Raw genomic sequence first — 24,997 nt, forward strand, 5'->3', positions numbered from 1 at the left:
ACTTGCTGTATAAAGAAAGACAATTTTCACTTTTTTCTTTCCTCCCCTTCTCCCTGCTAAAGTTGTTAAAAAACTAGATTGCAGGTGGTTTGTATATTTCCAGAAAGCCTCACTATTACATATATCTTCTGATATTATTCATATCTAAAAATCTCAGCCTTACTTCTGAGGCTCAAACCACTATCTTATTCACACACGATACGGATAGAAATTTCATTTTATGTGAACATTTAATGAAAATAGTGATAAATAGGAGTACCATTTATTATTAAATTTATGAGTACCACATTGTACATTTCAGTATAATGTTTTCTTCTCCAGCACATTCTACTGTTTAGAATGTAACAGTAGTTCTTCTTTTCCCCTTTCAGGTGGCTGTACTTTTGATGATGGTCCGGGAGTTTGTGATTACCACCAGGATCTATATGATGACTTTGAATGGGTTCATGTTAGTGCTCAAGAACCTCATTATCTGCCACCCGAGATGCCACAAGGTGAGAATCCTTCTGTTTATCCAGTGCTGGAAAAATCCCTCTGGAATGTGTAGCATTTTCTTATGTTAGGTATAGTACAATAATTTAATTATTATAATAAACTAGTGTGGTCAAACTGATTGACCCCATCAAAGAACCTCGATGGATTCTTTGCCTTTCCCTCAATAACTTTATATAATCCTATTTTCCTCAAGAATGTTCAGTGTATCTTCATTATCTCTAACTCTGGAAAAATAGAAACATTAGTTTTTTTTCCCCCTGTTCAATAAAAAGCAAAATGGAAATGAAACCAAGAAATAAAAAAAAAATAAAATGAAGAACAAACAAAATAGTCTAAAAAGGAGTTCAGCTCACTTACTACCTATTCTATTAAATCACAAGATTTGATCTAATCAGACTGAAGGGAAACATTTTTATTTCATGGTGGGGAGAGAGCTTATCTCATTCCACTGGCCATGAGCATACCAGTGGCTCTGAGGAGAGGCAGCCTGGAGACCAAACTGTCAAATGGAGAGATCTTTTATGAGTGGATTGTAGAAAAATAGGGCTGAGCCCTACTTTCTTTACCTTGACCTTGTTACACCCTTTGAATTTTGGTTTTGTGAAATAGTACATCTTCTTATTGTTTAAGCCAGTTTGAACTGTGTTTTCTCTTAACTGACATAGGATATTAACATATACATACCATTTTATACAGTAGCAGACTAATGTTTGTGCCTTCAATTCTGCATATTAATTTTGAATTAATTCCAAGCTCTGTGCATATATGTTTACCAATCACTTATTAAATTGAGAAATTGAAAATGCAGACAGGAATTTTAAAATACTTTATTAAAGATAATGAATTATTTTTCTAAAATTTAGAAATAAACAAGCATGGAATATAATTATGTATGATCACATATATAATATGCAATATAATTATATTTAATAATGTAATACATTAGTTACTATTTAATAATATGTAATTACTTTATTATAGTATATTATCATACATAATTGATGGGATGATTGCCTATTATTAGTAACTTAAGTTTTAAAATATATTTTCAGTATTTTAATCATGATTATAAACACTTTATAACTAATTTTTCTTATTGGTCCACACTGTGATGTGCGCTTTGAGAGTAGGGTGAATTAAATCTACTTTTTATTCTAAATTGTCACTTATCTCCCCCCGCCCCCCCCCCCCCCCCCCGACTTTCCGCTTTGGTATCCATAGGTTTGTTTTCTAAGTCTGTGAGTCTGTTTCTGTTTTATAAATAAGTTCATTTGTATCATTTTTTTTTAGATTCCACATATAAGTATATCATATGATATTTGTCTTCTTCTGTCTGACTTACTTCACTTGGTATGACAATCTCTATGTCCATCCATGTTTTTGCAAATGGCATTATTTCATTATTTTTTATGGCTGAGTAGTATTCCATTGTGTGTGTGTATGTGTATATATATACACATATATACCACATCTTCTTTATCCATTCATCTGTCAATGGACAATTAGGTTGCTTCCATGTCTTGGCTATTGTAAATAGTGCTGCTATGAACATTGGGATGCATTATCTTTTTGAAGTATGGTTTTCTCCAGATATATGCCCAGGAGTGGGATTGCTGGATCATATGGTAATTCTGTTTTCAGTTTTATAAGGAACCTCCATGCTGCTCTCCATAGTGGCTGTACCAATTTACATTCATGCCAACAGTGTAGGAGGGTTCCCTTTTCTCCACATCCTCTCCAGCATTTATTGTTTGTGGACTTTTTTAATGATGGCCATTCTGACTGGTGTGACGTGATACCTCATTGTAGTTTTGATTTACATTTCTCTGATAATTAGTGGTGTTGAGCATCTTTTCATGTGCCTACTGGCCATCTGAATGTCTTCTTTGGAGAAATGTTTATTTAAGTCTTCTGCCCATTTTTTGATTGGGTTGTTTGTTTTAGACGCATTTAGTTGTGTAAGTAGGTTTGTATTTTTCTTTCAGAGGTACATAACCTTATTTCTCTGGTACATTTTAATTAAAGAAACTCCTGTAATATTTCACCTGAGTTTTCTCTGTGGTATATTTAGACTGAATTTTTTATATAAAAGTAAAAAGGGTAGGCTGGGATGCACATATTTTGACTGTTTATCATCAGAGAACAATCAGAAAGATGTTCATTTATGGAAATGTTACCATTGTTAATTACTATTGAAGATGGGTAATGAATAGCTGAAGAGATACTGCTCAGATGACCTTGCTGGTTCACCTTTGATGAACAGCTTAATTGGTGGTTACAGTACGGGATGATGTGCACAGAAAATGAAAGTGTTAGAAATTCAGCCACATCTTCCAATTAATAGGACATTAATTAATTAATCATGCAGAGGAGGGAAAAAGGTCACAGCCACTTTATTTTTGCCAAATATAATTTGTGTTTGGTTTTCAGAGAAGGTGAAAGAAAGCATCCGTGTATATATTCTTCTTTCACTGTTCTCTTTTTACAATCTATACTGTTTTTTTCATTTTCCTTCTGATATTCCTTTAAAATGCTCACTGAACATTATCTATTCATAAATTGGGAAAAAGAAGACATTTAGATTTATCTTATTAAAATTTTATGAATGATAAATTTATTTTAAAGTAAATAGTAAATGTTAATGCTTACTTTTTTCAATTATTTAAAAAAGAGAACTCAAACATTTAGCAACTCGAAAGTAAGAAGGCTGGGCCTGTGATGTAAACTTGTTAATTGAACTCTCTTTACAATACTTGGACATTGTTAATTGACTTCTGTTTATTGATCTTTTTGGAATGAAAAGGTAGACGGGAAGATGAAAGAGAGGGTGAATAAATTGATTAGAATAAGAAAAGAATTGGTCTTCCCTGGTGGCACAGTGGTTAAGAATCTGCCTGCCCATGCAGGGGACACGGGTTTGAGCCCTGGTCCGGGAATGTCCCACATACCGTGGAGCAACTAAGCCTACGTGCCACAACTACTGAGACTGTGCTCTAGAGCCCGCAAGTCACAACTACTGAAGCCCGTGCGCCTATAGCCCGTGCTCCACAACAAGAGAAGCCACCACAACGAGAAGCCCGCACACCGCAAGGAAGAGTAGCCCCTGCTCTCTGCAGCTAGAGGAAGCCCACGCACAACAATGAAGACCCAACGCAGCCAAAAATAAATAACTTAATTAAAAAAATAAAGAGAGAGAAAAGAATAAGAAAAGAATGAAGATGGGTAGAAAAGAAGGAAATTATTTCTTCTCATTTGAAGACGTAATGCTGTCAATAATTGCTTAAAGTGTTCTTCAGCAAAACTGCCTTTGTCAGGTGACAATGATGGTGGCTGAAAGGCCAGCTAAGTCCGCTTAAAATAGCATGCAAAAGAATGAGTATATCCTAATGGCCAAAAATCATATGAAAATATGAGCACCTGCTCAACTCAGTCATCAAAAGAATACAAATTAAAACCACAATGAGAAACTTCTACACACTGAGCAGAAAGATGAAAATCAAAATTTCAAGTGTTGGTGAGAGTACGGAGAAAGTGAAACTCTTCATATACTGTACTATGGTCAGGTATAAATCTGTACAGCCATTTTGTACAGCCTAATGACCCAACAGATCCATTTTGGGGTATATGCCTAGCAGAACTGAGTACACATGTTTTCCAAATGACATGTACAAGAGTATTTACAGCATCAGTATCCAAAATAGTCCCAAACTGAAAACAATCCAAATGTCTGTCAACAGTGCAATGAATAAATAAATGGTGATTAGTCACATAATGGAATATTACACTGCAATGTAAATGAACAAACTGTTGCCATATATGATATGGATGAATTTCACACACACAATCTTGAGGGAAAGAAACACAAAAGGATAATGTACTGTATTTCATTTATGTAAATTTCAAAACCAGGCAAAACAAATTGATGATAAAAGTCAGGGTATTATTTACCTCCAGGAAGGGCTGGCAGGGGTTGGGGATGGTTAGTGCTTGGAAGGTGGCATGAAGGGGGCTTCTGGATGCTGGTAATACAGTCTTTCTTTAACTGGACGGTGTTTTCACAGGTATACTCAAGCTGAAAATCATTGAGCTGTACAGTTATGAGCTGTGTACTTTCCTCTATGTATCTTATATGTTAATAGAAAATGACAAAAAACAGTAAATAAAACCAACACTCGCAAGGATACTTTGGGGAAACTAGACTAAGAATTTAAAAATGTTATAGATTAGAATGGAAGGTATATAATAGGATACCTCAGATGGGCTCAAACTCCTTTTTTCTCACCAACCTGGACCCCCTCCCCCACATTCAAACATAATATGCTCTTTGACATCTCTGAGCCTTTGTATGTTCTCTTCCCACTGTTGAGACAATTCTCTGTTCACTTACCACTCACCAAATTCCTATCCATTCTTACTATGTCTACTTAAGTTCCATCTGCTTTGGGAAGATTTTCCTGGTTGGCATGGAGCTTTTATATAATATTTCTTCTATCCTCACATTCAGATATGCTCCCCACTGTACTTGGTACATATTTCAATTGCTATGATAGTACTTTTTAAAATACCTCCTTCTCTCCACTAAACTATAATGTCCTTATGAACATAAATCATATTTTTCATCTTTGATTTCCCAAGGCACTATTTCATTTTACTTAGGAAAATTGTCAACTTATATCATGTGGTTTAAATATGTTGGTCAAGGGTTAAACAAAAAAGGTCTTTCTCTTGCTAAAAAATTAATTGAATAAGAAAAAATACTTCATTTCCCAATATTATATTCAGCTCAGATTTTAATGTAGTTAGAAGACCTTCACATACTTACTAATATTTAGCTTTGCCTTTATAAATGATTTCACCTATTTATTTTGGATATAATTTTAAATGTTATTAATACTAAAGAAGGAGCTCCCTTTTAGGATCTCACTCTTTCTTTTGTCTTTTGCTAGTCAAATTAATCCCAATCTTCTACTCCTCAAAAGTCTAGTCTATAAAAATCAAATCCATAGAGAATGAGAAATGTTGCAGGGAACTGGAAATTGTTCTTCTGTCTCAAATATATCTGTGTTCATGACCTTGTTTGTCAGATGTTCCTTTATACTTGTGACATCATGAAACAAATTCATTGGATAATTTTATTACATGTTCTGACCTAGATCTGAGCATAGAGATCATGATTGACATCTCAATACATTTATCTTCAAGTGTAATTATAACTGCTTTTTCTTTTTAACAGGTTTTTGTAAAATGACTAATTGAATTTTAGAGTCTCTAGAGTACCCATTTGACAGCTTAAAATTATGCTACATTGTATCCTACCTTGAATTTTGTACTTTTCACTGATAATAATGTAAATCACTATACAGAGTTCCATCTGTAAAATGGAATAGAATAGACATTCTTTCTGTCTATGTATCTATATGTATCTATCTGTGTATCTAAAAGGCCTTTGTCATTAACTTAATCTGAAGATTGAAGTAAGAAACCATTCCTTCTTTGCTGTAAAGCTTAGTGAGGTGTGATTCAGTAGTTTAAGGCCCTACTAGATCTCAATTTTGCCCCCTTATCAAATCCTCAAACTAAAATTTAGAGAGCAAACGGCATTACACTGAGAACGATAAGAAATGAAATGTGCCTTTATACTTACATATTATTTTTAGAACTGTGTATCCTTTTTTTCTTTTTTTTTTATCCCAGAGTTTAAACATAAATTATTAGCCAGGTTGTTAAAATAAGGCTTGCTTTCTTCAATATCTATTGGGAGAAACTAAATGTGTTTTGTATTCAATAGTGAGCATGCATGGGTATCATGATTTTGTGCCTGGCTTTCTTCTGAGAGTGTTATATAGTGAAAATTGAATAAAATATTTGATTTATATGATAACATTTGATAACTAACAGAATTTCAGCTAAGTTTTTCTATGTAATGATAATAGTCTCTTAGTTTTCTAAGACAAGACTTAGGCAAAATTTACTAAAAAATATTAGTATCCAGTGTATCATATTTTAATATATCTAAGAAATTTCAAGGGCGTTTTTCCATTTCTAACCTATAGTCTATCTCTCTGGGAACCTTAGTCACTCATTAAAATGAGTGGATCACCTTGCCTAATATTTCCGTTACCCTCTTGTAGACAATTGATAATAAGGCATGGGTTTCTTTTTTTTTTAATTGATTTTTATTTATTTTTAATTTAATTTAATTTTTTTATACAGCAGGTTATTATTAGTTATTTTATACATATTAGTGTATATATATGTCAATCCCAATCTCCCAATTCATCCCCGCCCCCGGCTTTCCCCCCTTGGTGTCCATACGTTTGTTCTCTACATATTTGTCTCTATATCTGCCTTGCAAACCGTTCATCTGTACCGTTTTTCTAGACTCCACATATATGTTTTAATATACGATATTTGTTTTTCTCTTTCTGACTTACTTCACTCTATATGACAATCTCTAGGTCCATCCACATCTCTACAAATGACCCAAATTCCTTCCTTTTTATGGCTGAGTAATATTCCATTGTATATATGTACCACATATTCTGTACCCATTCATCTGTCGATGGGCATTTAGGTTGCTTCCATGACCTGGCTATTGTAAAGAGTGCTGCAATGAACATTGGGGTGCATGTGTCTTTTTGAATTATGGTTTTCTCTGGGTATATGCCCAGTACTGGGATTGCTGAGTCATATGGTAATTCTGTTTTTAGTTTTTTAAGGGACCTCCATACTGTTCTCCATAGTGGCTGTATCAATTTACATTCCCACAAACAGTGCAAGAGGGTTCCCTTTTCTCCACACCCTCTCCAGCATTTGTTGTTTGTAGATTTTCTGATGATGCCCATTCTAACTGGTGTGAGGTGATACCTCATTGTAGTTTTGATTTGCATTTCTCTAATAATTAGTGATGTTGAGTAGCTTTTCATGTGCCTCTTGGCCATCTGAATGTCTTCTTTGGAGAAATGTCTATTTAGATCTTCTGCCCATTTTTGGATTGGGTTGTTTGTTTTTTTAATGTTGAGCTGCATGAGCTGTTTATATATTTTGGAGATTAATTCTTTGTCCATTGATTCGTTTGCAAATATTTTCTCCCATTCTGAGGGTTGTCTTTTCGTCTTGTTTATGGTTTCCTTTGCTGTACAAAAGCTTCTAAGTTTCATTAGGTCCTATTTGTTTATTTTTGTTTTTATTTCCATTACTCTAGGAGGTGGGTCAAAAAAAGATCTTGCTGTGATTTATGTCAAAGAGTGTTCTTCCTATGTTTTCCTCTGAGAGTTTTATGGTGTCTGGTCTTACATTTAGGTCTTATTCCATTTTGAGTTTATTTTTGTGTATGGTGTTAGGGAGCATTCTAATTTCATTGTTTTACATATAGTTGTCCAGTTTTCTCAGCACCACTTATTGAAGAGACTGTCTTCTCCATTGTATATGCTTGCCTCCTTTGTCATAGATTAGTTGACCATAGGTGCATGGGTTTTATCTCTGGGCTTTCTATCCTGTTCCATTGATCTGTATTTCTGTTTTTGTGCCAGTACCATATTGTCTTAATTGCTGTTACTTTGTAGTATAGTCTGAAGTCAGGGAGTCTGATTCCTCCAGCTCCGTTTTTTCCCCTCAAGATTGCTTTGGCTATTCAGGGTCTTTTGTGTCTCCATACAAATTTTAAGATTTTTTATTCTAGTTCTGTAAAAAATGCCATTAGTACTTTGATAGGGATTGCATTGAATCTGTAGATTGCTTGGAGTAGTATAGTCATTTTCACAATGTTGATTCTTCCAGTCCAAGAACATGGTATATCTCTCCATCTGTTTGCGTCATCTTTGATTTCTTTCATCAGTTTCTTATAGTTTTCTGAGTACAGGTCTTTTACCTCCTTAGATAGGTTTATTACTAGGTATTTTATTGTTTTTTGTTGCAATGGTGAATAGGATTGTTTCCTTAATTTCTCTTTCTGATCTTTCATTGTTAGTGTATAGGAATGCAAGAGATTTCTGTGCATTAATTTTGTGTCCTGCAACTTTACCAAATTGATTGATTATCTCTAGTAGTTTTCTGGGGGCATCTTTAGGATTCTCTATGTATAGTATCATGTCATCTGCAAACAGTGACAGTTTTAGGTCTTCTTTTCCAATTTGCATTCCTTTTATTTCTTTTTCTTCTCTGATTGCGTGGTTAGGACTTCCAAAATTATGTTGAATAATAGTGGTGAGAGTGGACATCCTTGTCTTGTTCCTGATCTTAGAGGAAATGCTTTCAGTTTTTCACCCTTGAGAATGATGTTTGCTGTGCATCTGTCGTATATGGCCTTTATTATGTTGAGGTAGGTTCCCTCAATGCCCACTTTCTGGAGAGTTTTTTATCATAAATGGGTGTTGAATTTTGTCAAAAAGTTTTTTCTGCATCTATTGAGATGATCATATGGTTTTTATTCTTCAGTTGTTAATATGGTGTATCACATTGATTGATATGTGCATATTGAAGAATCCTTGCATTCCTGGGATAAATCTCACTTTATCATGGTGTATGTTCCTTTTAATGTGTTGAGGGATACTATTTGCTAGTATTTTGTTGAGGATTTTTGCTTCTATATTCCTCAGTGATTTTGGTCTGTAGTTTTCTTTTTTTGTAGTATCTTTGTCTGGTTTTGGAATCAGGGTGATGGTGGCCTTGTAGAATGAATTTGGGAGTATTCCTTCCTCTGCAGTTTTTTTGCAAGAGTTTGAGAAAGATGGGTGTTAGCTCTTCTCTAAATGTTTGATAGAATTCACCTGTGAAGCCATGTGGTCCTGGGGTTTTGTTTGTTGGAAGATTTTTAATCACAGCTTCAATTTCATTACTTGTGATTGGTCTGTTCATATTTTCTATTTCTTCCTGGTTCAGTCTTGGAAGGTTATACCTTTCTAAGAATCTGTCCATTTCTTCCAGGTTGTCCATTTTATTGACATAGAGGTGCTGGTAGTAGTCTATTATGATGCTTTGTATTTGCGGTGTCCGTTGTAACTTCTACTCTTTCATTTCTAAATTTATTGATTTGAGTCCTCTCCCTCTTTTTCTTGATGAGTCTGGCTAATGGTTTATCAATTTTGTTTATCTTCTCAAAGAACCAGCTTTTAGTTTTATTGATCTTTGCTATTGTTTTCTTTGTTTCTATTTCATTTACTTCTGCTCTGATCTTTATGATTTCTTTTCTTCACTGACGTTGGGTTTTGTTTGTTCTTCTTTCTCTAGTTCCATTAGGTATAAGGTTAGATTGTTTATTTGAGGTTTTTCTTGTTCCTTGAGGTAGGATTGTATTACTATAAACTTCCCTCTTAGAACTGCTTTTGCTGCATCCCATAGTTTTTGGATCGTCATGTTTTTGTTGTCATTTGTCTCTACTATTTTTTGATTTCCTATTGGTTATCCTCTTGGTGATCTCTTGGTTATTTAGTAACGTATTGTTTATCCTCCATGTGTTTGTGTTTTTTACGTTTTTTTCCCTGTTATTGATTTCTAATCTCATAGCGTTGTGGTCAGAAAAGATGCTTGATATGATTTCAGTTTTCTTAAATTTACTGAGGTTTGATTTGTGACCCAAGATGTGATCTATCCTCAGGAATGTTCCATGTGCATTTGAGAAGAAAGTGTAATCAATCTGCTGTTTTCAGATGGAATGTCCTATAAATATCAGTTAAATCTATTTGGTCTATTGTGTCATTTAAAGCTTGTGTTTCCATATTAATTTTCTGTCTGGATGATCTGTCCATTGGTGTAAGTGAGGTGTTAAAGTCCCCCACTATTATTGTGTTACTGTCCATTTCCCCTTTTATAGTTGTTAGCAGTTGCCTTATGTATTGAGGTGCTCCTATGTTGGGTGCATATATATTTATAATTGTTATATCTTCTTCTTGGATTGATCCCTTCATCATTATGTAGTGTCCTTCCTTGTCTCTTGTAACATTCTTTATTTTAAAGTCTATTTTATCTGATAGGAGTATTGCTACTCCAGCTTTCTTTTGATTTCCATTTGTGTGGAATATCTTTTTCCATACCCTCACTTTCAGTCTGTATATGTCCCTAGGTCTGAAGTGGGTCTCTTATAGACAGCATATATATGGGTCTTGTTTTCGTATCCATTCAGTGAGCCAGAGTCTTTTGGTTGGAGCATTTAATCCATTCACATTTAAGATAATTATCAATATGTATGTTCCTCTGACCATTTTCTTAATTGTTTTGGGTTTGTTTTTGTAGGTCCTTTTCTTCTCGTGTTTCCCACTTAGAGAAGTTCCTTTAGCGTTTGTTGTAGAGCTGGTTTGGTGGTGCTGAATTCTCTTAGCTTTTGCTTGTCTGTAAAGCTTTTGATTTCTCCCATCAAATCTGAGTGAGATCCTTGCCGGGTAGAGTAATCTTGGTTGTAGGTTCTTCCCTTTCATCACTTTAAATATATCATGCCACTGCCTTATGGCTTGTAGAGTTTCTGCTGAGAAATCATCTGTTAACCTTCTGGGAGTTCCCATGTATTTTATTTGTCATTTTTCCTTGCTGCTTTTAATAATTTTTCTTTGTCTTTAATTTTTGTCAGTTTGATTACTGTGTGTCTCGGGTGTTTCTCCTTGGGTTTTTCCTGCCTGTGAGTCTCTGTGCTCCCTGGACTTGGGTGGCTATTTCTTTTCCCTTGTTAGGGGAGTTTTTGACTATAATCTCTTCAAATATTTTCTCTGGTCCTTTCTCTCTCTCTTCTCCTTCTGGGACCCCTATAATGTGAATGTTGGTGTGTTTAATGTTGTCTTAGAGGTTGAGGTTGTCTTCATTTCTTTTTTCTTTATTCTGTTCTATGGCAGTGATTTCCACCATTCTGTCTTCCAGGTCACTTATCCGTTCTTCTGCTTCAGTTATTCTGCTATTGATTCCTTCTAGTGTATTTTTCATTTCCGTTATTGTATTGTTCATCTCTGTTTTTTTGTTCTTTACTTCTTCTAGGTGTTTGTTCTTTAAGTCTTCTGGGTCTTTGTTAAACATTTCTTGCATCTTCTCGACCTTTTCCTCCATTCTTTTTCCAAGGTCCTGGATCATATTCACTATCATTATTTTGAATTCTTTTTCTGGAAGGTTGCCTACTTCCACTTCATTTAGTTGTTTTATCTTGTTCCTTCATTTGGTACATAGTCCTCTGCCTTTTCATTTTGTCTATCATACTGCAAATGTGGTTTTCATTCCCCACGCTGCAAGATTGTAGTTCTTCTTGCTTCTGCTGTCTGCCCTCTCAAGGCATGTGTTCCTACAAGGTCATAATTGCTAAATTCTCACACACTGAATTAACAGAATTCTTTGACAGCAAATCCAACAGAGTCAAAATATGGCAGTGAACTGTAGAATGAAGTTATGTGCATATAGTGTTTGTTAAGAGATACTGAGTTGCAGTGTTATTGCCAGTTTTGTTTATGTCACAGGATAGAGGAAATCAGGCCAAAATATTGGTTTATTTTCTGTTTGTCATCTAGTTATTATCGTCTGTGAATACTAACAAGGATAATGTGTGTTATGAACCTGTGCTGTTGTCTTAAGGAGAACTTGAGAGATGGGTTGTAGTGGGAGAAGAACAGAAGGGTGGCAAGAAGGAGAGAGGGGGAAAAGGTAAGGGACAGAGCCTGAAAACGTCAGAAGTTTAAAGCTGGAAGGTTATGCATCAAAATCATTTGATTTTCAGGTTAAAAAAAAATGGTAGAGTTCTTTTTTTTGAAAGCAATACTTCTCAGCTCTCAAATATGTAAAATTCATAACAAGGAGCCACTGGTTCCAGAACCTGCTTGCTTTGTACTCCCTACCTACCTCCTCTACCCGTTTCCTCTCTACCTTCCAGCTCCATCAAGATGGCTTCTCTGAAAAACACTTACAGAAGTCAGGCTCCAAGAGACATTTTGCAAACAATGGTTAGATGCACACCGAACACTTTCAGATAAGCATCTCTGAAATGAGTGTACTTGCTACCATTACATGTGACTTACTGGTAGTTTACTGGGTTTTACTATACCAGGAGCATGAGATATATTTTTAATCCTCACATGAGCCCTACAAAATTAGTGACATTTTAGACATAAGTAGAGTAAATAACTAGGTGAAAGCAACTGAGGGGCAGAGTTTGAATTTAGGTCTGTCTGTCTAATATCACAGTTACTCTTGCCACAGTGCCATCCTGCTTCAGAGTTGTAGTGTAGCTGATAAATTTCCTTGGCTTGGTCTTAGATCTCTAAATCCTGTATAAAGTGAGCTATATATTAGACTTAATCCACAATGATTTCCTACTACTTCATGTAAAATACTATTTCTTTACAAAATTTAAAAGCTTTAAATAATTGTGTCTTAATCATCATATGAAATGAGATCTGAGACCCCCTGTTGTTTGGAATTGCTGCCGAGCTTCAGGGTTTCCTCTGTGACATTCTCATCCCCTAGTGAGATGCTTTGTCCTTTTTTTGATTTACCTGTATGTTATTTTTAGTTATTTGATGAATACTTGCTGCATGGCTGTCTAAGCAAGCCTTTTGAAACACATATATTACCTGCTGTCTCATTAGAGCATGTATGGTAGAAGAAAAATTTTTGGACTAAAGAACTCAGACTAAAGGTTAGGGTTTGAAAATAATCTTAAGACTTTGTTTGCAATGGGGTATTTTAGGACTAGAATTATGGGCTTATGGGCTTATTTCCAGGTGCTCTTCCAAAACCATGTCATCATGTGTCTGTTGGTGCTTTTGCCCTCAGCACAGAGAAGACAGTTTACCACATTTGAGCTGCTTATTAAAAACAGTGGGAGTTGGAGGCAGTGCAGGGTCAGAGAGTGAAAGGCTGTAAAGGACTACGTGAAGGGTGAGCTACTTCATGAGGGCCAGTTTTTAATGTAAGTACTATTACCCTTGTGGACATAAATGCAGCATGAAGAATGTCTAAATTACAGTGGACAGAAATGGCATGCTGAGACAGGAATATTTTCCTGTTATTTCAAGTATGAAATGTATCTAGGTTAGATATGTCCCGATATATCTCAGGGGAAGAAAACAGGCCAGAATTTAAAAAAAAAAAAAAGAGGAAGAAAACAGATTAATATTGGTGTCAGTGCTAGAGAACTTCCAACCTCCTAAATGAATTGGGGGTAAGAATACAGAGTAATCTCGAAGACTATGCAGTCACCTTTAACATATGCCTTAAAATCAATACATGGCCCAAGGAAACAAAATTACTTTTCCTTGGGGGGAGTGTGACTGAAAGTACAGTTATGACCTTATACTTTCCTCTCTAAAAATAAACTTGCCTCATGATGGCTAAAGAACTCTCTTAGACACTCTCAGCTTGAAAGCTTTGTCTTCAAACACAAGAAGAATGACAGGGGAAATAATTATGCAAAAAAGCAATGAAATCTAAGTGATTAAATTAGAGATTATTTAAAAATATATGATGTTAATTTTCTCATATAGTTAATATTGTGAAAAATATAGAGCTATGCATATATATTTATCATTACATAAAAAGAGACTTTGGAAATCTTGGAAGATTGTCAGTCCAACCTTATATATGTCGAAAGTATGGTGGTATGTTGACAGACCTCTTCCCCCTACTTCAGAGAGGAAATTATTGATTGAGAAATATTTCTCAACAAAAGTGAATGTTTTATATATTTAGAGCACATGACAACTTATAAATGCCAGCAGCATCATGAAATCTTCACCTCGGGACAATAAAAAATATGCTGACTTGCTTCTTGTTGTTTATGAGAATAAAATTAAATAGGACAGTTCCACAAATTTCATGAAGTCAATTATATATTTCTGTACCTCCCTCCCTTCCCCAGTTCTGAAATAGTTGGTGAATTAAATAGAAAAGTAGAATGGCAAATCTGGCTATTTAAAAATTATGTTTTGAGTGTGTGATTTTTATCCAAGCTAGGTTAGACTTAATAGATAATTTTTTTTAAAAATGCTTTTCTGACCAATTCTATCCATTCCTAGGCATTTTTATATGACATTTCACTTAATTCTCATAAAAACCCTTTCAGGTATGTATTAACGCTTGCTATAGATGAGGGAACTGAGGTTCCTAGAGGTCAAGTAAGTTTCCAGAGGTTTCATGTCTTGGGAAACTCAAGATTGGGAATCCAGGTATGTAGAAATATAGGAGAAAGATCTCAATTTTGAACTCTATGTAAACAAATTGGAGTACAGATCCTTCTTTAGAGAATACAGAAAAAAAAGCTTCAGGGCTGATTTGGAAGTATGGCAGAAGTTACACCTCTCATGCTTTCTCCAGCTCTAAATAATGGAAAGCCCAACTCAAAATGTCTTTAAACCACAAATAAGGAAAGCTGCTTTCACATAACAGGAGGTCCAGGATTGTCTAATTAAGTGGTTCAGTGATGTCCTCAAGATTCCAGGTTCTTTTGTCTCTCTGCTCCTCTACTCTTAAGGTCATCTTTTAACCTCAGGCTAGCTCCCCTCATGGGTATAAGATCTGCAGCTATTCTAGGTATTAACATGAAGAAAAAGAGGTTGTCTCTTCATTATGTCTGTTTTTATTTTTTTAATCAACATAAAGAACTTTTCTGAGGTACTCATCAACAGATTTCTCTTCTTGTCCAGTTGGCCAAAATTATGTCCCATATCTATGCCTAAACCAATCAGTGATGAACAGAATAAGACATGATTGGCTGATACTATAAAGCCTGTCCTCCTCCCCTAATTGGAACTGAGGTTGAAGTTAATGCCGGTTTCTCCTGATACATGTGGCTAGCCAGGTTGTAATGGAATAAGGACGGGAGGATACTGGGTAGGTAAACAACGGTGCCCATTACAAAACTATCTAATGCAGATATAGTAAGAGAGATATATAGGTAGTAGAATTCAGAAGCTGTGAGATTTAGAAGAGTGAACAAATAAAGCAGTTATTATAGCAGCATGATATTCTCTAATGCTTGTCAGCCTAGTGTCAGTTTTTCCTTGATTTCAAAGCATTTACTGTATCTGAAACTTGAGAAATGGGAAATCTTCCCGCCTTAGTAAATTTATTTGTTTTCTAACCGCAATTGTTACTATTGAGAGTTTTTATATTCTCTTTTTTCTTATGACATAGAAGAAATAAGTCAGCATAGTTTATAAAAACTCAAAACCTAAAAATGACTCAAGTATTATATAATGTAAATGAACACATGCTAAAGATATATTTAATTCATTAATTTGGGAACCAGCAATATGGTAAGGCTGGTTCAAAAGATTATAGGAACAAGGGAGGCATTTATAGTCACTGAAAGAAAGAATGCTGAAGTAAGATTCCTAATTTTATACTAAATAAATTAATGTCTAGGAGGGCAATACATTTGAAACCTTTGAGGTTATCTTTACTACCAAACAGAAATCATTTGCCACTCTACTAGACAAAATTTATTTGTATTTTTCTCGTTTAAGTTTGTATTGCCATGAGCTTTCTGCAAATTAACATTTTCTCTCACAGATTTATAAAATGTCTTAATAATGAATAGTGACTCAGACAAAGGTACATAAAATTAAAGAATCAGCTAATCCTTGGGTGAAGGATATGTAGTTATTCTTTTGCCTAGTTACATGTTTTGGAACTTTTTTAACAGTTCCCCCTTATGATCATAAATACTCTCCAAAGATAATTCTTGTTAAAAACAACAACAAAAAAAGATGGTTGAAATATATAGAGCATACCAAACAATTATTTTTAGTTTCTGTCGTCTCATAAGTTAAGGGAACAAATCTCTGTGGTTGTCCAAAGCCCCATAGGAAATTTCACAGTTTATGAGGAAAGGCTTTTTGAAATTTATATTTTTCTGAATTTAGGGTCTTAATATGCAGGCAGAATCAAATGATTTATTGCAGGAGATTAGTCACTTGACTAAGATAGTAGCATAGGTGCCTGAGAACAAAGAATAATATCAATATTTTAATATTGCTCATAGTAATATTTATTACCATAGTAATTATATTAATTTCTATTAATATTTAGTATTTAAAAATAAAATAGAATATAATGTAATTATAAGAAAACTCTTCTAGAAGTAATGAAGTTGTGTTTGTTTTTAAAAATCAAAACCATAGGGGCTTCCCTGGTGGCGCAGTGGTTGGGAATCTGCCTGCCAATGCAGGGGACACGGGTTCGAGCCCTGGTCCCGGAGGATCCCACGTGCCGCGGAGCGGCTGGGCCCGTGAGCCACAATTGCTGAGCCTGCGCGTCTGGAGCCTGTGCTCCGCAGCAAGAGAGACCGCGATAGTGAGAGGCCCGCGCACCGCGATGAAGAGTGGTCCCCACTTGCCGCAACTGGAGAGAGCCCTCGCACAGAAACGAAGACTCAACACAGTCATAAATAAATAAATAAAAGAACGTGAATTTCTTAAAAAAAAAAAAAATCAAAACCATAATAAAATCAACTTAATGCACAAAAGAATTTATCTGTAGAGGTACAGACTCTATGCTCAAATTACACAGAAAGTTGGGAATAATTTTTACAACCTCTTTTTAAGAGGAGATTGAAATTGCTAAGATCAATTTGTTATTTTAACAGAAAGAAAATATAATTCTAGTCTGGCATTAATGTGATATTTGGCAGTAAAAGCTAAGAAAAAATTACGAGAAAGACTGTCAAAACTGAGCCAAAGTTTTCAACACAGTTCATCACCTCTTTTCAGGACACATTATTTGCAGGTATTATACTTCAAAAATACTCCAAAATAAATAAATTTTTCTCTGCAAACTTATTATAGTTTCTTATATCCACTGAAGTTTTACCTGGACTAATTTCTTTCAATGTTCTAAAACAATCATACTTATTTTTTCCTTTAAGACAAACTTTCTATCTTTACCCTTGCACATAATAGGTCATCCCTTGGTTTATAGGCATCTCCACTTAATGTCAAAAGTCTGTTTCCAAAAAGTAGATATTCTCTGTGAGAATGCTTAATAACAAGGAGTCAATTTCCTATTATTTTATTATTTATTTTTATTTATTTATTTATTTATTTTGGCTGTGTTGGGTCTTCGTTTCTGTGCGAGGGCTTTCTCTAGTTGCGGCAAGTGGGGGCCACTCTTCATCGCGGTGCGCGGGCCTCTCACTGTCGCGGCCTCTCTTGTTGCGGAGCACAGGCTCCAGACGCGCAGGCTCAGTAGTTGTGGCTCACGGACCCAGTTGCTCCGCGGCATGTGGGATCTTCCCAGACCAGGGCTCGAACCCGTGTTCCCTGCATTGGCAGGCAGATACTCAACCACTGTGCCACCAGGAAAGCCCCAATTTCCTATTATTTTAAATGGGAAAAAATGTAATGTGTTAGATTGCTAACCAAAATGCCTGATCAGTTAATTAAAATGTTGCTGAAATATAGCATACATAATAGGTTATCAAAGTAGGTGGTATAATGCTTGAAAAAATTTTTTCCTGATCCAAAAAAATTATTATGATCCAAATAACTAAATTTATTACAGTTTCTTTGTATGGAATACGTTGCTTTATAGTCATTATATCTGCACACATACCACTTGTAGTCATTCTGAGCTTTTCAAAATATTTACACAATTCTGATGTTCTACTGTGTTTGGATGTAACTCACAACTCTTGCCATGCATAGTTTTATTTATCAACTATATTGATGTTTTGAGTCATAAGTAAAAATTTTTTTCAGAAAAAATATTGGCCAAAAATCTTTGTATTGAGAGGTATCTCTATTAAGTTGGATATTAAACCAAGAATCATTCTACTGATAAAAATGTTAGCAAGGGAAACATTTTGTGGGAACACCTGTGTATGGAATGTATCAGAAGTTCACCTGACACTGGTTGTCAGGACAAAGGTTTTATTTATTTATTTATTTATTTATTTATTTATTTATTTATTTATTTATTATTGGGTAAAATTGGTTTATGACATTATATGTTTCATGTGTACAACATTATATTTCTACTTCTGTATACACTATGGTGTGCTCACCACTGAACATTTATTTTCTATCCATCACCATACAGTTGATCCTTTTTACCCATTTCCCCACCCCCCACCCCCAGCCCCTTCCCCTCTGGTAACCACTACCCTGTTCTCTGTATCTTCATGTTTGTTAAGACAAAGTTATTCTTTAATGAGAAAGGAGTAATTTTTAAAAAAGGAATAAGTTAATTTGAAAGTCTTGATTTAATTGTTGGTAAAGAGCAAACCTGTTCAGGTACAAATATACTTCCTAAATTAGTAGCTACTTCAACAAATAGATGATTCTCTGAAATGTTTAAGAAATAAATTCAGTGTTAACTGTAGATAGCATTTAGTATTCAGTTTGTCTCATGGTTCTAGTGTTTCACTCTACTCCATACAGGACTAAGAAGTAACTTAGAATTTTACAGAAAGTAAAAATCTGTTCCAACTGTAAAAGACTTGTGAATGTAACCCTACTGCTGATTTTGACTTTCATTTATTTATTTATTTATTTATTTATTTATGGTTGTGTTGGGCCATTGTTGCTGTGCGCAGGCTTTCTCTAGTTGTGGCGAACGGGGGCTACTCTTCGTTGTGGTGTGCGGGCTTCTCATTGCGGTGGCTTCTCTTTGTTGCAGAGCATGGGCTCTAGGCGCCTGGGCTTCAGTAGTTGTGCCATGTGGGCTCAGTAGTTCTAGCTCGCGGGCTCTAGAGCATAGGCTCAGTAGTTGTGGCGCAGGGCTTAGTTGCTCCGAGGCATGTGGGATCTTCCCAGACCAGGGCTCAAACCCTTGTCCCCTGCATTGGCAGGTGGATTCTTAACCACTATGCCACCAGGGAAGTCCCTTGACTTTCAGTTTTGTGGCTTAAAACATTGATATCTACAACAAAGCTAAAGGATATGGTAGTGTTCATAAAGTTATGTAATTCTTGAAAATAAAGTTGAGACTGAAGCTTAAAATAAAGAATCAAGTGAAACAATACCACCAATTGTTGAAGGTATGACTCAAAATCTTTTAAACTATGATTGAGTTTTCTCAACATTTTTTCTTGAGCACATATATTAATTATCTTGAAATACAAATTATTTTTGCATAAATAAGTAGAAGGAATGATAATATTGATAAAAAATGAGAAAAGAGGGTGTTTTAGAAAATGATTTGAATTAACTGCTGTTAATGTATTCTGTTGCTAAATTGGCCTTTTTAAACATTTCCACGTAGATGAATGGAATGGATCTAGTACTTACAAGGATGGTCTGAGTGGGTTTAATTCCAACCCTGTTGTATTTCATCTTTCTGTATGTAGAAATGATCTCTGGTACTTCTCTTGTCATTTTTATACTATTTTCTGATGGTTAACACTATAATAATATTTCATTGTGTTTATGTGTATGCTATGTGAAATTTTTGGAGTCTCAGATCTTTGCAGCAGTTTTGGAAGATGATATTTCATGTTATGTTTTATAGTGTAACTTGGCTACTGAGAGTATAATTGTGACAATGAAACCTTGCTTGATGTGATAGGCACTGATTTTTAATTTTTTTTTAAAATTTTTTTTACTGTATTGCTCATGTAGATTCATTGTCAGTGAAATCGAGAAAGGGTCTGCTTAGCTTGGTAGAGGTGAATATTTCTTCTGTTCTCTTTTACTCAAAACTAAAATCAATGAAGACAATAAGCCAGTGGGAAGAGCTGACTATTGCTGTTATATGTCACATTCCTCATCATAAAGTCCAGGTTTCTGTCTAGTCACAGTGTTTATATAAACCCTTTGTACTGAAATCCATTTTAAAAAATAGGACAGCTTTCATGTTATTCTCTTGTTTGTGCAGGCTGAACAATTTTTTACTGGACCAGTGGCAGTGATCCAAATGTTGTTTGGAATTTCAAATGCTCTGTATCTGTGTTTAGAAAGTGGATACCTATAGGCCCCAAGAAATCATTTAAGTGGAATGAATAAAGAGAAATGAGTGGTCAACAGAAATGATTTATAATTTTCATATAAGTTCTTGCTGCTTTTAAATATCCACTACCTTTTTTTTTTTAAATGGATACTTGACTATACAAGTTTTTACTGAAATACTATACTATAATAATATAATAATAATAGTATACCATTAAAGAAGGCATTTTCCTTTGTGCTCAGTTTTCCTTGTATTTTGACACTTGAAATCCCCACATTCAGTGTATTGTAAAAACCCCTTGGTTGGGAGCACCAGACTAGTACCCTTAGCATCATCAAAATGAGTTTCCATTAAATCTAAAAGAGACTTTAGAGATTGTCTCTAGACCAACTTTTCATTTTACAAATAGAATAGTGTAGGAATAGGTTAACTGACACAGGAACCAGAGTAACCTGAATTCAATTCCCACTTCTGTTGCTTGCTATTTGGTCATGATACAGAACCTTTCTGAGCTTCCATTTTCTCATCAGTACATTTGGAATAATAAAATTCTCTCTCAGTCTCTCTCCCCGCCTCTTCCCTCCCTCCCTCAATTTTGCAGTATCAGTGGAAGTAAATGTCTGTGCAGCATTTGATAGTATCTAGCATGTAGTTGATACTTATTAAATATTATTTCTCTTTTTCCCTATGGCCCAAGGTGACATGGCTGGTTAGTAAACTCATTAATCTGTAAGCAATTGATTTGAATTCCTTTCACTTACTTTTTTTAGCAAGGAATAAATTGCCTTTCCCCATTATACTTTTTCAGCAGCTCATTAGGAATTATTTTATGTCCAATTCAGAAAATTACCTTTCCTACATAATTGTTCACTTAATGCAGGTGCTTTGCACTATGACACATAATAATATCTGAAAATGATTTCCACAGAACAGTATTTGCAGGTCAACTTGAACTTCTCAAATATTATTCTTAACAAGGATAGGATATTTAGGATATGGAAGTAATTTTGGAAAAGGTTTATTCTTTCTCAACTTTTTAAGACTTTCTACATAATTATATCTCTGTTTGGCTTACTGAATTGCTCTGTGATCATTCTTATTTTAACATTTGAAAAATGAAATACATCATTTTACTTTGGATTTTATTTAATGTTGAAAGCAGCTGCAGCCTATAATGTCATAAAGGCATAGAAAGAAGATACATAAAAGCATTTGAAACATTGTGAAACTGGAAACATTTTAAAAAAGTGTCTTGTGCTACCAAAACTGAGTGTCTGTTACTATACAAATATCTTCAAGCAAACGCCAGTAAATATCCAGATTTGAAAAATTGCATCTGAATCTGTCTGATAAGGTTTATTGCCGTTATCTTTCAAATCTGAATTTTCTGTCATGCAAACTGATTTTTATAGCTTAAAATAAAACTTGTACAAGTACTTACTCAGCATCTACATATTTGGGAAAAAGTTTAACCTTTTATCAGAGGCTAGAGATATGCTCAGGTTGCTAGTTGTAAGTTCTTGTTCTAATGAGAAAATAGATTATGTCAGCTCTTTTGATGCCTTGGTTTCCTCTTTTGAAGAGTGAGAGAAAGGTAAGTTCAATTCCCTCTGCTCTTTATACATCTCATCTACATATTGCATTAATAATGCATTTTTATGGGGTTTATGAACCTTTAAAAATTGTCATATTGTATATATGGTGTTTGTATCTGTGTGTAGGTATGTATGTGATTTTCCAGGGAAATATTAGATGCTGAATATCAGAAAAAATCACACAGAATAGTACAGAATTCTTTAATAGAGTCCAAAATTGGACAGTTCTCTAAGGCACAGTTCTTAGGGGAAGGTTGAGTTTTTAATGGGGAACAGAACTCGCACTTTGCTCCTCTCCTGCTCTGTTATTTTGTACTGACTCAATCAAAGATGATATCTTTCTACAAAGTTTCCCCTATGTCCTTTTAATTTTATCTTGACTACTTCAAAGAGAGTCATATCTAGAGTTTAAAGGATTTTAAAATCCTTTATTTTCAAAGGATTTTTCTCTGAAACTTTTTTCCTCCCAATTAACCTGTTCCTAGGTTAATTCTGTTACTAGATGAACCCATTTTTGATGTTCTTCATGCCACATGGTGTTGGGATTGAAGCCTTATTTTCAGAGGTTTATATCCAGGATGAACAGGAGTTGGAAAGTCCCTTCCCTACTTTTTCTTCCACGTACGTGTCCATGGGAAAGCTTAGATAAAATACTTCATTGTGTTCTCCATTTCCTGCAACTTATTGTTGATTATTCCAGGTAAAACCATCAGTAAGAACAAGCGGAATAAATAGGAACAAAACATTATGAAACAAACAAACAAAAAATAAAAACTGAGGGGACTTGCTCTCCACTCTGTGAAGTGAATACCCTGGACTCAATACCTTGGGCTCAAAGCTTTTTCTCCCTGATCTAGCCAACTAGTGTTAGAGAGGACAATATGACTTCCTAAGCATTTCCCAAGAGTCTGTGAATATCTACAACCTGTAAAGGATTTAATGTTTTGGGGAGATATACCCAATACCTTATGAGGAAAAGGAAGTAATCAAAGCAATTTTTATTGTGAGCTTATTATTTTGGAAGATGGAGGCTCTAGATTCTAACACTTACGACTTGGACATAAGTCCACATGATTTGGACAAATGGTCCCGTCTTTAAAGATAAAATCAGGATGGGACTTCCCTGGCGGTCCAGTGGTTAAGACTTCACCTTCCAGTGCAGGGGGTGCGGGTTCAGGGAGCTAAGATCCCACATGCCTCGGGGCCGAAAAACCAAAACATAAAACAAGCAATATTGTAACAAATTCAATAAAGACTTTAAAAATGGTTCTCATCAAAAAAAAAAAATCTTAAAAAATAAGATAAAATCAGGACATTAATAGTTGCCCTTCCTTTCCAAGATGGTAGTTGTAAGGACCAAAATAATACATGGTTGTGAACATACTTTGATAACAGTGAAAGTAGATTTTAATAACCCCGACAAGTACTAAGGGTATCGTGTTGGTAACGTACATGGATTGGCCTTGTGTCTTTAATTATTCCATGTCATTTTAGTAGCCAGTACTTCAAAGGAGAGGGTGAATTATATGGTTCCCAGAAGTGCATTGTATTTCATATAATTGATTCATGGTATTTTATCCCATGACTGTAGGTAGCAGTGGCAGAGTGAGTGTAGAGAGAGAGTGGGAAGCAAGAACCAGGTACACTGGAGTATGTGGAAATAAAGTGGCTGAAATAGGAGTTGACTAAGTTCCGAAAAGAACAGAGTAGAGCTTTTAGTCAGAAGCTAGGCAGTCTAATAGAAGACTTTCAGGGAGATGAGGCAAGTGGCCAATAATTAGGTACTATGTTTTACTTTCTTTTCCTAATAGTGCCTACAGTAATACTTTACTGTGGTAAATATTCAAAACTTAAAATAGCTTCTTACAGTTTAGTCTCTAAGATCATTTTAGTCGTAACAAATAACTCATCATTTCATTCTGTTATCTTCAATCTTATTTGAACTTTATATAATGTAACAACTATACTGGAATGGAGGTAAAGGTAGAAGATAGTTATACATAAGTAACCCTAGCATTTTAAAAGAGAAAATAGAAGACATCAGGAAGTGACAATATTCTCTGTAAAATTTCCCCCAAAGTGAATATATATAATTTTTAGTTATGTAGCACATTTCATGGAATGATTTGGGCTTCTTTGAAAAAAAGGAGAGGTTCTACATATGCATTAACAGTAATTATTTTGGAGAACAGTCTTTGCTTTCAGATTCATGAAAGGTGTTTTTCTCAACATTTCTTCTTTATTTGTATTTTCAGTGGAGATTTGTCATGCTCATTTTTTCTCTGATCTTATAACTATACATGTATAGTGTACAGAAATTTATTTGTTAATTTAATATTTATTTATTTATTTATTTGGCTGTGTTAGGTCTTAGTTGTGGCACGTGGGCTCTTCGTTGCGGTGCGCGGGCTTCTCCAGTTGTGGCGTGCGGGCTCTAGAACACGCGGGCTCAGTAGTTGCAGCGCGTGGGCTTAGCTGCCCCACAGCATGTGGGATCTTAGTTCCCCAGACCAGGGATTGAACCTGAGTCCCTTGCATTAGAAGGTGGATTCTTAACCACTGGACCACCAGGGAAGTCCTCCAAAATTTAAATAACTTAGAAAACCATTAAAAAATCGCAAATAAGTTTCATAACCAAGAGAAAACCACTATCAATATTTGATGTTATTTTTATTTTGCTCCCAATGAGAGTATATGTACATTATATTGTGTTAGCATAGTGTTTATGTGTACATCTCTGTGTATGTATACGTATGTTTACGTGATGAAACAATGACCCTATAGGATATAAGATTCTTCCCTTTTTTTTTATTACCTAATATATTATCTGTATTTCCTTATCTTTCAAGATAATTTTGGAATGGGTTACATATAAAGATTCTTTGCCATATGAAAGTGACATACATTTTAAAATATTTCCACAATACCAGGCATATATATCTTCCCTTCTTTTTTTAATTATTATTATAATTAATGCTGCAATAAATATCCAAAACTTCTATAGTTTATAATTGTCATCTTTGAGAAGGTTGGTTCAATAAGAACTATTCAGTCTT

The 24,997-nt window shown here is 34.8% G+C and overlaps 1 protein-coding gene across 4 annotated transcripts in view; it reads left to right on the forward strand.

The window, feature by feature from the left end:
* PTPRK (protein tyrosine phosphatase receptor type K) overlaps positions 1–24,997 on the forward strand; it is a 554,818-nt gene that overhangs the window by 124,578 nt on the left and 405,243 nt on the right. For all 4 annotated transcript variants that reach the window (XM_068551059.1, XM_068551061.1, XM_068551060.1 and 1 more), the window contains exon 2: positions 372–494. In XM_068551059.1, the coding sequence (XP_068407160.1) occupies positions 372–494 (123 nt within the window). The remainder of the gene's footprint in view (positions 1–371; positions 495–24,997) is intronic.

Source organism: Eschrichtius robustus, chromosome 9 (genome assembly GCF_028021215.1).
Source record: "Eschrichtius robustus isolate mEscRob2 chromosome 9, mEscRob2.pri, whole genome shotgun sequence".
NCBI lineage: Eukaryota > Metazoa > Chordata > Mammalia > Artiodactyla > Eschrichtiidae > Eschrichtius > Eschrichtius robustus.